The sequence below is a fragment of the Zosterops lateralis genome, assembly GCF_965231275.1.
Source record: "Zosterops lateralis genome assembly, chromosome: 27".
Taxonomy (NCBI): Eukaryota; Metazoa; Chordata; class Aves; order Passeriformes; family Zosteropidae; genus Zosterops; species Zosterops lateralis.
In genome coordinates this window covers 2,151,620-2,166,980 of record NC_139787.1, presented here as the reverse complement: position 1 = coordinate 2,166,980, position 15,361 = coordinate 2,151,620, and the positions used below count along the sequence as shown (strand labels likewise).

General features: G+C 69.9%; 3 protein-coding genes across 3 annotated transcripts in view; all 3 read left to right on the top strand.

Moving 5' to 3' along the window:
- Nucleotides 1–339: 339 nt before the first annotated feature.
- Nucleotides 340–6,537, top strand: UFC1 (ubiquitin-fold modifier conjugating enzyme 1). Its single transcript, XM_083879130.1, has 6 exons — nt 340–478; nt 1,230–1,297; nt 3,057–3,120; nt 3,198–3,274; nt 5,019–5,109; nt 6,346–6,537. Exons 1-6 carry the CDS (start codon nt 356–358, stop codon nt 6,415–6,417), a joined length of 495 nt encoding a protein of 164 aa, XP_083735256.1. The 5' UTR covers nt 340–355; the 3' UTR covers nt 6,418–6,537.
- Nucleotides 6,538–6,722: 185 nt separating this feature from the next.
- On the top strand, nt 6,723–14,181 carry USP21 (ubiquitin specific peptidase 21). The gene is given in 15 exon segments (XM_083879083.1): nt 6,723–6,787; nt 8,277–8,332; nt 8,422–9,143; nt 10,941–11,000; nt 11,825–11,870; nt 11,873–11,947; nt 12,044–12,155; nt 12,234–12,371; nt 12,476–12,540; nt 12,639–12,742; nt 12,846–12,932; nt 13,027–13,105; nt 13,233–13,340; nt 13,750–13,864; nt 13,960–14,181. Coding segments are annotated over 13 exon segments (1,794 nt in total). The 5' UTR covers nt 6,723–6,787; nt 8,277–8,332; nt 8,422–8,429; the 3' UTR covers nt 14,051–14,181.
- A 520-nt stretch (nt 14,182–14,701) lies between these two features.
- PPOX (protoporphyrinogen oxidase) overlaps nt 14,702–15,361 on the top strand; it is a gene marked incomplete at its 5' end in the record, with an annotated part of 10,133 nt that continues 9,473 nt past the window's right edge. The window contains one exon of the mRNA XM_083878850.1: nt 14,702–14,788. Within this exon, the coding sequence (XP_083734976.1) occupies nt 14,702–14,788 (87 nt within the window). The remainder of the gene's footprint in view (nt 14,789–15,361) is intronic.

The window sequence follows — 15,361 nt, the reverse complement described above, 5'->3', positions numbered from 1 at the left end:
ACGTCCTTGTATGGGGAGTGTCTCTGTCTGAGGCGTGTCCCTATATTGGGGGGGGTCCCTGTCCCTATCCGAGGGGGGTCCCTATGTTGGGGGGGGGGGTCCCTGTATTGGGGGTTCCCGCCCCCCCAGCCCAGCCCAGCCCAGCCCAGCCCGGCCGGGTCCGGCCCCCCCCTCGCTGCCCGCACTAAACATGGCGGCTCCCCGCCCTCACGCGCCGGGCGTGCCCTCACCCAAGATGGCGGCGGTGACGTCACCCCACCCTCACCACCCCCGGGCTCAGATAAGATGGCGGCGGGGCGGGCCCGGGCGGCGGTGCCACGTCACTTCCGGCGGGGCGGCATGGCGGGGCCCGGCCATGGCGGAGGCGGCGGCCCGACGGGCCGTGGCCGAGCTGCCGCTGCTGCGGGCGCCGGCGGGGCCTCGGGACCGTGACGGCTGGGCCGAGCGCCTGCGGGAGGAGTACCGCGCGCTCATACAGGTGTGTCCGCGGCGCCCCGGAGGTGTTCTCCCCTCACACGGTTCCCCCGGTGTGCGCGATCTCTCCCGGTTTTTGCGTGGCGGTGTCGCTCCTCTCCCCATCCTAGGCTATGTCCGCTCCGTATCCATCCCCCTGGTGTCGCCTCTCCCGGTGTCCCCGTTTCCCTCACCCCGGTGGCCCTCCCGGTGTCCCCGCCGGGTGTCCCCCCCGTCCCCCCCGGCATCGTTCCCAAATTCTGCCCGGTGTCCCCGGTGTCCCCCCTCGATCCCCCCCGGTGTTCCCCGTTATCCTCCCAGGTGTGTCCCGGTCCCTGCCGGTGTCCCCCGGTATTCCCCGGTGTCCCCCCTCGTTGTACCCCGAATCCCTCCCGGTGTCCCCTTCCCGGTACTGCCACCCCGGTGTGTCCCCGGTGTCCCTCGATCCCTCCCGGTATCCCCCAAACCCTTCCCGATGCCCTTGTCCCGGTACTGCCCCCACCCCCAGCCCATCCCCCTGCCTGTCCCCTCCGGTGTCCCCCACCCCTGTAACCCCCTGGTGACCCCACCGGTGTCCCCCTGATGACTCCCCCTTGGTGTGCCCCCGGTGGCCTCCCGGTGTCCCTTCCGGTGTCCCCCTTCCCTGTAACCCCCCCGGTCTCTCCCACCCCGGTGACCCCCCTGTGACCCCCCCCCGTTAAGCCCCCGGTAGTCCCCCCAATGACCCCTCGGTGTCTCCCCGGTGACCCCCCGGTGACCCCGGTGTCCCCCCGCAGTACGTGGAGAACAACAAACGGGCCGACACCGACTGGTTCCGCCTGGAGTCCAACCCCGAGGGCACCCGGTGAGTGCGGAGGGGCTCCGGGACCCCCGGGTCACATTGGGGTCACACCGGGACCCCCGGGACTCCCCCGGTCACATTGGGGTCACACCGGGACCCCCGGGACTCCCCCGGTCACATTGGGGTCACACCGGGACCCCCCCAGGACTCCCCCGGTCACATTGGGGTCACACCGGGACCCCCCCAGGACTCCCCCGGTCACACTGGGGTCACACCGGGACCCCCGGGACACCCCTGGGTAACACCGGGTCACACTAAGACCCCCCCGCCCTGGGTCACACCGGGACCCCCCTCAGGCTTGCACTGGGACCCCCAGGGTCAGACCAAAACTCCCCCGGGACCCCCCCGCTCACACCAGAGCCCCCTTGACCTCACACCGGGACCCTCGGATCTCACTGGGAGCCCCCCGGGATCACACCAGGACCCCTGGGTCACACTGAGACCCCTCCCCCAGGATTGCACTGGGACCCCCAGGTCACACTGAGACCCCACTGGGTCACACTGGGGTCACCCCGAGACCCCCCTGCACCCCCCCCGGGTCACACTGGGACCCCCATGGTCAGACCAAAACCCTCCCGGACCCCCCCAGCCCCCCAGGATCACACCAGGACCCCCAGGTCTCACTGAGACCCCCAGGGATCACACTGAGACCCTCAGGTCACTGGGACCCCTCCAGGGTACATTGGGTCACACCAAAACCCCGCCGAGACCCTCCCAGGTCACACCCAGGGCCCCCAACAAGACCCCCAGGTCACACTGAGACCCCCACCCTGCGCTCACACCAGGACCCTCAGGTCACCAGGACCCCCCCAAGGGTCACCCCAAAACCCCCCAGGACCCCCCTGGGCTCACACCGGGACCCTCAGGTCACCAGGACCCCCCCAGGGTCACACCGGGACCCCCATTCCCAGGATTTAGGGGGGGTCCCCAGGATTGTGCCACCCCCCCCCCTGGGACTGGGGGCGTCACTCGGGGGTGCCCCCGCCCACACCATGGGACTGATTTTGAGGGGGGTCCGTGAGATTGAGACCCCCCGGGGCTGCTCCAATGATCCAATGACTGGGGTGGGGTCCCGGGACTGAGGGGGGCAGGAGGGGGTCCCGGGATGTGATTGGGGGCGGGTCTTGGGGGTGTTTCTGGGAGTCTGAGGGAAATTGGGGGTTCCTTGGGGGGGTGCTGAGGTGTTCTGGGGGGGTCTGACAGGCTTGGGGGGACTCCTGAGGGGGTCCTGAGGTGTTTTGGGGGATCCCAAGGGGGTCCCGGGGGGGTGATGAGGTGTTTTGGGGGGCCCCAGAGGGGTCCCAGGGGGCGCTGATGTGTTTGGGGGGGTCCCGGGGGGTGCTAAGGTGTCTTAGGAGGTCCCATGGGGTGCAAAAGTGTTTTGAGGGGTCCCAGGGGGATCTTGAGGGGGTCCTGAGGTGTCTTGGGGGGTCCTGAGGGGTGCTGAGGTGTTTTTGGGGGAGTTGAGCTATTTTGGGGGGGGGTCTGGGGGGTTCCTGAGGTATTTTTGGGGGGTTTGAGGTATTTTGGGGGGGTCTGGGGGGTTGCTGAGGTGTTTTGGGGGATCTGAGGGGCCTGGGGGTGTCCTGGGAGGGGCCCCCTCACTGAGGGGGTCCCAGGGCGCACTGAGGTGTTTTGGGGGTGTCCTGGGGGCACTGAGGTGTTTTTGGGGGGGGGGGGTCCCCTCACTGAGGGGGTCTCGGGGGGCACTGAGCTGTTTTGGGGGGGGTCCCTTCACCGTGCCCCCCCGGCCGTGCCGCAGGTGGACGGGCAGGTGCTGGTACATCCACGAGCTGCTCAAGTACGAGTTCAACATCGAGTTCGAGGTGAGGAGGGGGCTTTGGGGGGCTCAGGGGGGCTCAGGGGGGGTCCCGGAGGGCGCTGACCCCCCCGGCCCCCCCAGATCCCGGTGACGTACCCGGGCACCGCCCCCGAGATCGCCATCCCCGAGCTGGACGGGAAAACTGCCAAGATGTACCGGTGGGTCTGGGGGCTTCGGGGGGCTTTGGGGGGGATTTTGGGTCCTGGGGAGGGTCCTGGGGCTGGGGGGGGTTGGAAGAGAAGTTTGAGGGGGTCTTGGACGGAGCCTGGGGCTGGGGGGGGTCCTGGGGAGGGGTCTTGGGGAGGATTTTGGGGGTCCTGGGGTGGGTTTTTGGGAGGCCTGGGGGGTTTTGGGGCTGGGGAGGGTCCTGGAGGGGCCTGGGGCTGGGGGGGCTTCAGGGGACTTGGGGGTTGGGGAGGGGTTTGAGGCTGGGGGAGGGTCCTGGAGCTGGGGAGGGGGTGCTGGGGAGGGCCTGAAGGGGGGCTGGGGCTGGGGCGGGGGTTGGAAGGGGAGTTTGAAGGGTCTTAGGGGGGGTCCTGGGGAGGGTTTTGGGGGTCCTGGGGCTGAGGGGGTGTCCTGGGGAGGGTCGTGGGGGGGGGGGGTGGGGCTGAGGAGGTCCTGGGGAGGGTCCTGGAGCTGGAAGGAGGTCCTGGGGAAGGGTCTTGGGGAGGGTTTGGGGGACTTCCTGGGGCTGGGGGAGCTTTGGGGGGCTTTGGGGGGCCTGAGGGAGGGGTTGGGGAGGGTTTTGGGGCTGGGACAGGTCCTGGGGGTGGTCTTGGGGCTGGGGGGGTCCTAGGGAGAGTTTGGTGGGGGGCTAATGCTGTGGGGGATCCTGGGGAGTGGCGTGTCTGGGGAGGGGGCTTGGGGAGGGTTTTGGGGCTGGGGAGTCCTGGGCCTGGGGGTGGGTTTGGAAAGGGAGTTTGAGAGGTCTTGGGGAGCATTGTGGGGTTGGGGGGGTCCTGGGGGGGGGTCATGGTGCTGAGGGGGCTTTGGGGGCATTGGAGGGTCCTGAGGGAGGGGTTGGAGGAGTCTTCGGGGGGCTCTGGGGAGGGTTTTGAGGCTTGGTGGGGGTTGGGAGTTTGGGGGGTGTCTTGAGGGGGTCCTGGGGCTTGGGGGGTCCTGGGGATGAGGGAGTCGGGGGAGGGTCCTGGGCCTAGGAACTCTTGGGGAGGGGTCTTGGGGGGCTTGGGGGGGCCTGAGGTGGGGTCTGGGGGGGATCCCAGACCTGGGGGGTCGGGGCGGGGGGGGAGAGTCCTGGGTGGTCCCAGGGTGGGGGCTGAGGGGTCCCTCCTGCCCAAAAGGGGCTCAGGGGAGTCCTGGGGGTCACTGGGAGTCATTGTGGGGGTCCCGGGGGGTTCAGGGGGGTCCCAGGTAGACTTGAGGGGCTCAGGGGGTTCCCAGGGGGCTCCGGAGGGTCCTGGGGAGCTCAGGGGAGTTATGGGGTCACTGGGAAGGGTCCCGGGGTCACTGTGGGTGTCCTGGGAGGCTCAGGGGGGTCCTGGTGGGCTAAGGGGGTCGCGGGGATCACTGTCAGGGTCCTGGGGGTCACTGTGGGGGTCCCAAGGTGCTCAGGGGGGTCCCAGGGTCACTGAGGGGCATCCTGGAGGGGCTCGGGGGGGGGGTCCTGGGCGTTACTGAGGGGGTCTTGGGGGTCACTGGGGGGGCCCTGGGAAGCTCAGGGTGTCCCAGGGGTCTCAGGGGGGTCACTGGGGGGGTTCTGGGGGTCATTGTGGGGATTCCAGGGGGCTCAGGGAGGTTCTGAGGGTCTCAGGGGGATCCTGGGGTCACTGTGGGGGTCCTGGGGGTCCCAGGGGGGTTCCAGGCGTCACTGCGGGGGTCCTGGGTGGGTTCAGGGTGTTCCCGGGCGTCTCAGGCGGGTCTGACGGGTCCCTCTCCCCACAGCGGGGGCAAGATCTGCCTCAGTGACCACTTCAAACCCCTGTGGGCCAGGAACGTCCCCAAATTCGGGCTGGCACACCTGATGGCCCTGGGGGTGAGTGAGGGGTGACACTGGGGGGTGTTGTCACTTGTATGAGGGGGGACACTGGGGAGGTGAGGGGTGACATCTGGCGGAGTGTCACCTGTGAGGGGTGACAGTGCCAGGGGGGGTGTCACCCATGTGAGTGAGGAGGTGACACTCAGGGGGTGTCACTTGAGTGAGGGGTGACAGTGCCAGGCGGGTGTCACCTGTGTGAGTGAGGGGTAACACTGACGGGGGGTGACACCTGTGAGGGGTGACGTTTAGGTGGGTGTCACCTATGAGGGATAACATTGGGGAGGTGTCACCTGTGTGAGTGAAGGGTGACATTAGGGAGGTGTTATCACCTGTGAAGGGTGACATTTGAGAGAGTGTCACCTGTGAGGGGTGACAGTGCCAGGGAGGTGTCACCTGTGTGAGTGAGGGGTGACACTCAGGGCATGTTGTCACCTGCGGGGGGACACTGGGGAGAGGTGACACTGTGGGGACACACAGGGAGGTCACCCATTGGGGGGTGTGACAGTGTGGGGGTGTCACCCGTACAGGGAGTGGGACACTCTGGGGGGAGGGAGGGTGTCACTCACTGGGGGAGTGTGACACCAAGGAGGGATGGTCACCCACTGGGGGGTGTGACACCGAGTGCGGACTGTCACCCTGGGGGAGTGTGACACCAAGGGGGGATTGGCACCCATTGGGGGGTGTGGCACCCATTGGGGAGTGTGACACTGAGGGGGGGCTGTCACTTTTTTTGGGGGGTGACACCAAGGCGTGATTGTCACCCATTGGGAAGATGTGCCACTGAGGGAGGGGCTGTCACCCCCCCATTTTGGAGGTGACACTGGGGGGCTGTCACCCACTGGGGAGTGTGACATTGAGGGGGGGCTGTCACTGGTGGGGTGTGACACTGAGGGGGGGGACTGTCACCCTGAGGGAATGTGACACCAAGGGGAGATTGTCGCCTTTTTGGGGCTGTGACACTGAAGGGGGGACTGTCACCCATTGGGGGAGTGTGACACGGAGAGGGTGTGACACCAAGCGGGGATTGTCACCTTTTGGTGGGGTGTGACACTGAGGGGGGACTGTCACCCATTGGGGGAGTGTGACACTGAGCGAGTGCGACACCAAGGGGGGATTGTCACCTTTTGGTGTGACACTGAGGGGGTGTGACACCCGTGGAGGGTGTGCTGTGACACTGAGGGGGGTGTGACACGTCCCAGGGGTGTCCCTCAGCAGTGACCCCTGTCCCCACAGCTCGCTCCCTGGCTGGCCGTGGAGATCCCGGACCTCATCTCCAAAGGCCTCATCCAGCACAAGGACAAGTGACCAACTCTGGGGGGACTTTGTGTGTGTGGGGGACCACCCCTCCACCCCATTCCCCTCCCAGCTGCTCTTACCCCTCCCCACCGCTTCGCTGCTGCTCCCCAATAAACATTCAAACCCCGATTTAGTCCCGGGTTATTATTTTGGGGTTGGCACAGACAAGGATTTCTCCCCCTCAGCCTCGAAACGGGGCGCGGCCCCTTTAAGACGCCGCGCGGTTTCCATGGCGACGCTCGGCGCGGGGGGGCGTGGCCTGGCGGGGCGGCGCATGCGCAGAGCGGGCGGCGAGGCCGCCGGGGGCGGGGCGGCGTGAGGGAGGACCAAAGATGGCGGCGGGTGCGGCGGGAGTTGTTGCCATGGCGGCCCGCGGGAGGTGCGGGGGGACCGCGGGGCGGCCGCGACGGGGGCCGGGGGGGCCCGAGGGGGCGGCGGTTGGGGCCGGGGGGGCTCGGGGATAGCGGACACCCCCCCCGAGGGGAGCCCCGCGGCCGGGCGGGCGGTGCGGGACCGGGCCCCGGGGGGCGGGGGGTACCGGGGTGATGGGGGGAGCACCGGGAACGGCCCGAGGGGTCCCGGGATACCGGGCGGGGGGCGGGACAGGGCCCCGGGAGGTACCGGGGTGATGGGGGGGGCACCGGGAATGGCTCCGGGGGGCCCTGGGACACCGGGCAGGGGGGCGGGACAGGGCCCCGGGGGGTACCGGGGTGATGGAGGGGGGGGGCACCGGGAACGGCCCGAGGGGTCTCGGGATACCGGGCGGGGGGCGGGACAGGGCCCCGGGATAGCGGGGAGGGGGACAGGGGACACCCCCCGTGAGGGACCGCGGGCCCGGGGAGGGGGCGGGGCCGCAGGGCTGGGGGTGATGGGGGGCCCGGGAGGGGTTTTGGGGGACTGCGGGAATCCCCTTTTGGGGCGGGGGGCGCGGCCCGGGGGGCGGCACCGGGAATGGCGGAGGGGCCGAGCCCGGGGGTCTCGGGCCGGGGTGGGGGGGCTTTTCCAGCGGCCCCGCCGGGCCCTCCCCGGCCAAAGGCTCGGGGCTCCCGCCGCGCCCCCCGCCCCGAGCCGGGGCTGCTCCGCGACCACCCCTCACCTCCGCCCGGGGCCGGGGGGACACAGCTCCCGGTGATCCCGACCCCCCCTGACTCACCGGACTGCAGCTGGGGGGTCCCCCCGAGGCTCTGGGGACCCCCCGAGGTTTTGGGGTCCCCCCGTTTTTGGGGTCTCTCTGAGGCTTTGGGGTTCTCCCGGGGCTTTGGGGTCCCCCCAGGCTCTGGAGACTCCCCAGGCTTTGAGGTCCCCCCAAGGCTTTGGTGTCCTCTCGAGGCTCTGGGGTCTCTCCGAGGCTTTGGGATCTCCTCGAGGCTTTGGGGGACCCCCGAGGCTTTGGGGACCCCCCGAGGCTTTGGGGTTTCCCCGAGACTTTGGGGTCTCCTCGAGGTTTTGGGGTCCCCCGAGGCTCTGGGGACCCCCCGAGGCTCTGGGGACTCCCGGTGACCGTGTCCCCCAGGCTTTGGGGTCCCCCCCAGGCTCCGGGGACCCCCGGTAACACCGTGTCCCCCAGGCTTTGGGGACCCTCCAGGCTCTGGGGACCCCCGGTGACCGTGTCCCCCCGAGGCTTTGGGGTCCCCCCCCAGGCTTTGGGGCCTCCTCGAGGCTTTGGGCTCCCCCCCAGGCTTTGGGGATCCCCCGAGGCTCTGGGGTCCCCCCGAGGCTTTGGGGTCCCCCCCCAGGCTTTGGGGCCTCCTCGAGGCTTTGGGCTCCCCCCCAGACTTTGGGGGTCCCCCTGAGGCTTTGGGGACCCCCCCAGGCTTTGGGTCCCCCCAGCTCCGGGGCCCCCCGGTGACCGTGTCCCCGCCCCGCAGGGCCCCCGCCGACGGGACGCTGTGTCCGGCCGCCGGGCGCAGGGGGCTGTGAGCAGGTGGGTGCCATTTCTCTGTCCCCTTTTGTCACCCCCCCGTCCCTGCCGGCCCTGTCCCCCCTGTCACAGCCCTGTCGCTGTCCCTGCAGGCCCCGCCATGCCCCAGGCCTCGGAGCACCGCCTGGGCCGCTCCCGGGACCCCGGCGCCGTGGTGACCGCGCAGCCCCGGGCGGGCTCCCGCCTGCCCAGCGGGCACCGAGCGCTGAGCCAGGAGCGCCATGCGGCCCCCAACGGGCTCTCCCCGGCCCCCAAACTGCGCCTGCTGCCCCCGCGGCCGCCGCCGCCGCCGCACGAAGACCCCCGCGCCAAGAAGCTGGAGCTGGAGCGGGGCCGGGCGGCCAAGCGCGGAGACCCCGCTCCCCGCGGGCCGGGGGGCCGCCGGGGCCCGCTGAAAGCCGACCACGGCGTGCGGGTGCCCGGGGGAGCCCCGCAGGTGCCCGGCAGCGCCTCCTTCTCGCTGCCCAGCGCGGCCGAGCGGCGCCGGAGCAACTTGGCCCGCTCCAAGTCCATCAGCATCGGGGACCTGAGCCAGGGAGGCGGCGGCGGCGGTGTCGGCGGTGTCCCCAGCCGGGCCGAGGACGTGGCGGTGGCGCTGAGCCGGCTGGTGCTCAGGGACTGCGGGCACCCGCTGGGCGCGCTGGCGCTCCGCAGGAGCTCCTCGCTGCGCAGGGTGGCCGTGGGCTCGCCCGACGGCAAAGGCGCGGCCCCGCTGCTCTCCGTGCGCCCCGAGGCCGGGCCCCGCGCCCGCCACGCCGAGCCGCCCTACGGCCCCGCCAGCCCCGCGCCCGCCCGCAACGAGGACAAGGCGGCCGTAAGAGCCTCGGGGGGCGGCCGGGAGGGGGACCAGGGCCCGCGGTGTCCCCGGCCTGGCGTGGGCTGGGAGCCCCCAGTGTGCCCGGACTGGGGACAGCTTGAGAGCCCCGCAGTGTCCCCGCCTTTGGGGATGGTTTGAGACCCCCAGGCTGTCCCCAGTCTCAGAACGTTTTGCGACCCCCAGAGTGTCCCCAGCTTTGGGGACAGTTTGAGATTCCCACAGTGTCCCTGCCTTTGGGGACATTTTGAGACCCTCCAGACTGTCCCCAGCTTTGGGGACATTCCAAATCCCCCACAGTGTCCCCAGCCTCAGGGACATGTTGAGAGCCCCAGTGTCCCCAGCTTTGTGCCAGTTTCATGACCCCTGCAGCATCCCCAGCCTCAGGGACATTTTGATACCCCCAGGCTGTCCCCAGCTTTGGGGACGTTTCACATCCCCCACAGTGTCCCCAGCTTTGGGGACAATTTGAGACTCCCAGGCTGTCCCCAGTCTCAGGACATTTTGTGACCCCTAGGCTGTCCCTACCTTTGGGGACATTTTGTGACCCCCAGAGTATCCCCACCTTTGGGGAGTTTTGAGACCCCCACAGTGTCCCCATCCTCAGGGACATTTTGAGCCCCCCCAGGCTGCTGAGCCCCTCAGTCTGTCCCCAGCTTTGGGGACGTTTTGAGACCCCCAGGCTGTCCCCACCTTTGGTTTCACATCCCCCACAGTGTCCCCACCTTTGGGGACGGTCTGAGCCCCCCAGGCTGTTGAGCCCCCCAGGCTGTCCCCTGCTTTGGGGACATGTTGAGGTCCCCACAGTGTCCCCATCCTCAGGGACATTTTGAGCCCCCCAGTCTGTCCCCAGCTCTGGGGCCGTGTCGCGCCCCCCGCGCTGTCCCCGCTCTCAGGTCGGTGACATCCCCAGGGTGTCACAGCGGTGGCGTCGCTCTCACCTGTCCCCGCTCCGGTCCTGTTTTGGGGACCCCCGCGGCTCTGGGGGGGCCGCTGCCATCCCCTGGCTCTGGCAGTGACCGCTCCTGTCCCCTGCCCGGCTCCGGGGTGGCCGTGGGTGACCGGTGTGACACCGCAGTGCCCACGGGTGACCGGTGTGACACCGCAGTGCCCACGGGTGACCGGTGTGACACCGCAGTGCCCGCTGCCCTCCCCGTTTCCGCATCCGCCCCCCCCGCCCCGTCCCGCACCTGCCCGGCCACGTGTGGGGGGCTCGTAATCCCCCCGATCCCGGGGGGACGCGGCCCCACCGCCCTGTCCCCCCTCGGCGTGTCCCCCGCGCCGCCCCCGGGGGTCCCGCCGCCCCGCCGAGCCCCCCAACCCCGGGATTTCAATCACGGAGCGGGTTTATTTGGGGAGGGGGGTGTTTACCTTGCGCCCTCCGAGCCGTGCCCGTCCCCCGGGACAGCTCGGGCTAATTAATCCCCCCGGGATGAGCCTCCCGCGCGGCCCAGAATAGCGGGGGAATCGGATCAGCTAATGAGCTGAGCGGGAGGAGGGGACACGCCGCTCCCCTCGGCGGGCCAGCACCGCGCCCCGGGGCTCCCTGTCACCGCCGCCACCATGCCCGGGCTGCAGGGAGCCACGCTGGTGGAGCTGCCCCGAAAGCTGCACCGCTCGCTGGTGACCCGGCGGGAGCCGCAGGGCCGCGCCGCCGACATCTCCGAGTCCGTGGTGCACACGGCGGTGATGGGGCTGCTGCTGGTCACCGGGGAGGTGAAGGCGGCGCCGGGGGACCCCCGGGGGGACGGGGCGGCCGGGGCGCGGCTCACGGCGTGCCCCTCGCTGTCCCCGCAGAGCCACCACACGCTGCTGCTGGGCTCGGGACACGTGGGCCTCAGGAACCTGGGCAACACCGTGAGTGGCATGGGGAGCCGGGGGGGCTGGGTGTTTGTCCTGGGGTGAGGGAGGGGTTGGGGTCATCCTGGGGTCCTCCTGGCTCGGTGGTTGTGGTCCTGTCCTCCCGTCCTGCTGGGATGTCACATTCCTAGAGCTCCCACAGCCCCGTCCCCATGGTCCCCAACCTTCCTGTCCCTCTGTCCTGGGGTGCAGGAGGGGTTTGGGGTCACCCCGGGGTCCTCCAGGCTCAGTGGGGGTGGTCCCGTACTGCTGTCCTGCTGCGATGTCACATTATCAGAGCTCCCTCGGCACTGTCCCCATGGTCTCCAACCTTCCTGTCCCTCTGTCCTGGGGTGCAGGAGTGATTTCGGGTCCCCTTGTGGTCACCTCGGGGTCACCTTGGGGTCCTCCAGGCTCGGTGGCTGTGGTCCTGTCCTGCTGGGATGTCACATTCCCAGAGCTTTCTCAGCCCCACAGCCCTGTCCCCACGGTCCCCAATCCTCCTGTCCCTCTGTCCTGGGGTGTAGGAGGGGTTTGGGGTCACCCCGGGGTCCCCCAGGCTCGGTGGCTGTGGTCCTGTCCTGCTGGGATGTCACATTCCCAGAGCTCCCCCAGCACTGTCCCCATGGTCACCAACCCTCCTGTCCCCCTGTCCTGGCCTGTAGGAAGGATCTGAAGTCCCTTTGATATCCTTAAAGGGTCCCTTGGTGTCACCTCAGTGTCCCCCAGGGCTCTTTGTGGCTGTCCCACCCCACTGGGGACCCCCACAGCCCCACGGGGACACCCCGAGGGTCCCCCAGGTCCCTGCCAGGCCCCAGGATTGTCCCCGTTGTCCCCTGCAGTGCTTCATGAACGCGGTGCTGCAGTGCCTGAGCAGCACCAAACCCCTGCGGACTACTGCCTGCGCCGGGACTTCCAGCAGGAGCAGCCCCCCGGCCCCCGCGCCCCCCAGGAGCTCACCGAAGGTGGGGCAGCCCCCCAGACCCTCCCTCAGCCCCCCTGGGGTGTTACATAACCCCTCCCCTGGGGGGGAGGTGACAGTGACACGGGTGTCCCCGCAGCCTTCGCCGACGTCATCGCCGCCCTGTGGCACCCCGACTCCTCCGAGGCCGTCAACCCCGGCCGCTTCAAGGCCGTGTTCCAGAAATACGTCCCCTCCTTCACGGGGTACAGGTGAGACAAAACACCTTTTGGGGACCCCTCTTGAGGTCCCAGGCGTGGGCACAGAGTGTCCCCCCGTTGTCCCCGCAGCCAGCAGGACGCGCAGGAATTCCTCAAGTTCTTCATGGACCGGCTGCACGTGGAGATCAACAGGAAGGGCCGGCGCACGCCCAGCATCCTGTCGGACACACGGAGAGCCCCGGCCCCGGAGGACCCCGAAACGCTCAGGTGAGGCCAGGGGAGGGCTGGTGGGGAGGGGGAGCCCCGGTTTGGGGACAGGTGACCCCCGATGTCACCCCGATGTCACCCCGATGTCACCGCCCTCCCTGCAGCGACGACGAACGCGCCAACCAGATGTGGAAGCGCTACCTGGAGAGGGAGGACAGCAAGATCGTGGGTGAGCGCTGGGATTGGGGGCGTCCCCTCCCTTCCCCGGGACCCCAAAACCTGCGGGGGTGCCCTCCAACCCTCCCTGAGCCCCCCTGTGCCCCCCAGATCTCTTTGTGGGGCAGTTGAAGAGCTGCCTCAAGTGCCAGGCCTGCGGCTACCGCTCCACCACCTTCGAGGTGTTCTGCGACCTCTCGCTGCCCATCCCAAAGGTAGGGCTGGGCTGCTGCTCCCCCCGACCCCAAAAACCCCCTCAAATTCCCCCCCTGACCCCTCAAACTCCCTCCTGACCCCCCAAATTCCCCCCTGGCCCAGAAAAGCTTTGCCGGGGGGAAGGTCTCGCTGCACGACTGCTTCAGCCTCTTCACCAAGGAGGAGGAGCTGGACTCGGAGAACGCCCCGGTGAGAGGATGGACCCCTCCCCTCGCCCAGCGACCCCTCCCCGGACCCCCATTTGCCCCCCAGCCCCTCCCCGAGCGTCCCCTTGTCCCCCCAGGTGTGTGACAAGTGCCGGCAGCGGACGCGGAGCACCAAGAAACTGACGATCCAGCGCTTCCCACGCATCCTGGTGCTCCGTATCCTTTGGGAATCGGCACGGGGGGCACCCCAGAACCCCTGGGAGGAGCCCCCCAAAGCTTTACCGGGGGTTTGGGGGGCACAGGGGCCACCCCTCCGTCCCCCTTTTCCCTTAACGCCCGGCAGACCTGAACCGGTTCTCCACCACCCGCTACTCCATCAAGAAATGCTCCGTCTTCGTGGACTTCCCGCTGCAGCAGCTCAACCTGCGGGAGTTCGCCAGTGAGAAGGCGGGTGAGGAGGGGCTGCGGGTGGGGAGGGGCTCCGGGTGGGGAATTGGGGGTTTGGGTGGGGCGGGGGGCTCAGGACCGACCCCACCGGGGTGAGGAGGGGCTCTGGGCGGGGGGATCGGGGGTTTGGGTGGGGCGGGGAGCTCAGGACCCCGCTCAACCCGACCCCACCGGGGTGAGGAGGGGCTCCGGGCGGGGGGATCGGGAGTTTGGGTGGGGCGGGGGGCTCAGGACCGACCCCACCGGGGTGAGGAGGGGCTCCGGGCGGGGGGATCGGGGGTTTGGGTGGGGCGGGGGGCTCAGGACCGACCCCACCAGGGTGAGGAGGGGCTCCGGGCAGGGGAATGGGGGGTTTGGGAGGGGCGGGGGGCTCAGGACCCCACCCAACCCGAGCCCACGCCCCCCGGCCGCAGGCAGCCCCGTGTACAGCCTGTACGCGCTGTGCAACCACTCGGGCAGCGTCCACTACGGGCACTACACGGCCTTCTGCCGCGACCCGGCCGGCTGGCGCGTCTACAACGACTCCCGGTCAGTGCTGCCCCCGACCCGAGCCCCCCGCCCCGTGCCCCCCTCGGGGGGCGCCCCCCGAGCCCCCCGGCGGGTGCTGAGGGCTGTCCCCGCAGGGTCTCGCCCATCAGCGAGAACCAGGTGCCGTCCAGCGAGGGCTACGTGCTGTTCTACGAGCTGGAGGAGCCCCCCGGCCGCAGAGCCTGAGAGCGCCCCCCGGGACCCCCCGGGACACCCCCGGGACCCCCCGGGACCCCCCGGGACACCCCCGGGACAGCTCCCGGACCCCCGGGCCCCCCGCGGCAGAAGGGGGTGCGGGGGGGTGCGGCCGCAGCCCGCGCGGCCCCGGGGGGTTTTGTGAATAAATTTATTAAAAAAAACCCAAAAATCGCCAAGTTTTGGGGCGTGGGGGGGCGGGGTTGGCGTGGAGGGGGCGTGGCCTTGGGTGAGGGGCGGGGGGTGTGATTGACAGCCAATAGTGGGCGTGGCGTGGCTGAAGGCGTGGCTTATGGGCATGGGCGGGGCTGCGTTCATTGATCAACAAGGGGCGTGGTCACGAAGGGGGTGTGGCATGCCTGCTGATTGGCTGATAACGTGATGGGCGTGGCTTATCGCCGCAGGGCGCTATCTCCCGCCACAGCGCGCTGTCCATCAACGCATCGCGCCTTCCCATTGGTCGGTCTCCACTAAGCCCCGCCCCTTGCCCTGATAAGCGGCGGGAAGGGGCGTGGCCAGCGCGGCGGACGCGGGACAGGTGAGGGGCGGTCCGGGACAGGTGAGGGGCGGCCCCGGGGGGTCTCGGGGGTCTCTGGGCGCTCCCGGCGGCCCCTCTGACCCCTGCCCGCCCCAGGTCCCCTCATGCCGCCCACCGTGGCCGTCCTGGGCGGCGGCATCAGCGGCCTGGCCGCCTGTTACCACCTGGTGCGCGCCCCCCGCCCGCCCAAGGTGAGCCCGGGACCCCCGAGCCCGCCCCCTGCTCCTACCGGGACCCCCGAGCCCGCCCCCCGCTCCCAACCGGGACCCCCGGCTCCCCTGTCCCCCCGGGTGGGACATTCCTCCCCGGGACTCCCCTCTTCCGGGACCCCCGGTGTCCCCCCAGGACCCCCATCCCGTCCGGACCCCCCCCTCCCCCAGGACCCTCATCCCTTCAGAGACCCCCTGTGTTCCCTAGGACCCCCTTCCGGGATCCCCGGTGTCTCCCCATCCCTTCAGGGACCCCCGGTGCCCCCCACGACCCCCATCCCGTCCTGACCCCCCCCAGGACCCCCGTCCCTTCAGAGACCCCCCGGTGCCCCCCAGGACCCCCCGAGCCCCGCACCCTGAGCCCCTGTGCCCTGGTGGCTCCAGGGACCCCCTTCCCCCCAATTCCCCCTCTCCCGGCGCTGCTTTCCCTCCTGAGACCCCCTGGGACCCCCAGTCCCTGTGAGACCCCCAGGGACCCCAAATTTCCCCGGACCCCAGACCCCCCCGGACCCCCATTCTTTAAGAGACCCCCAATTCCCCGGGGCTCCCTTTTTC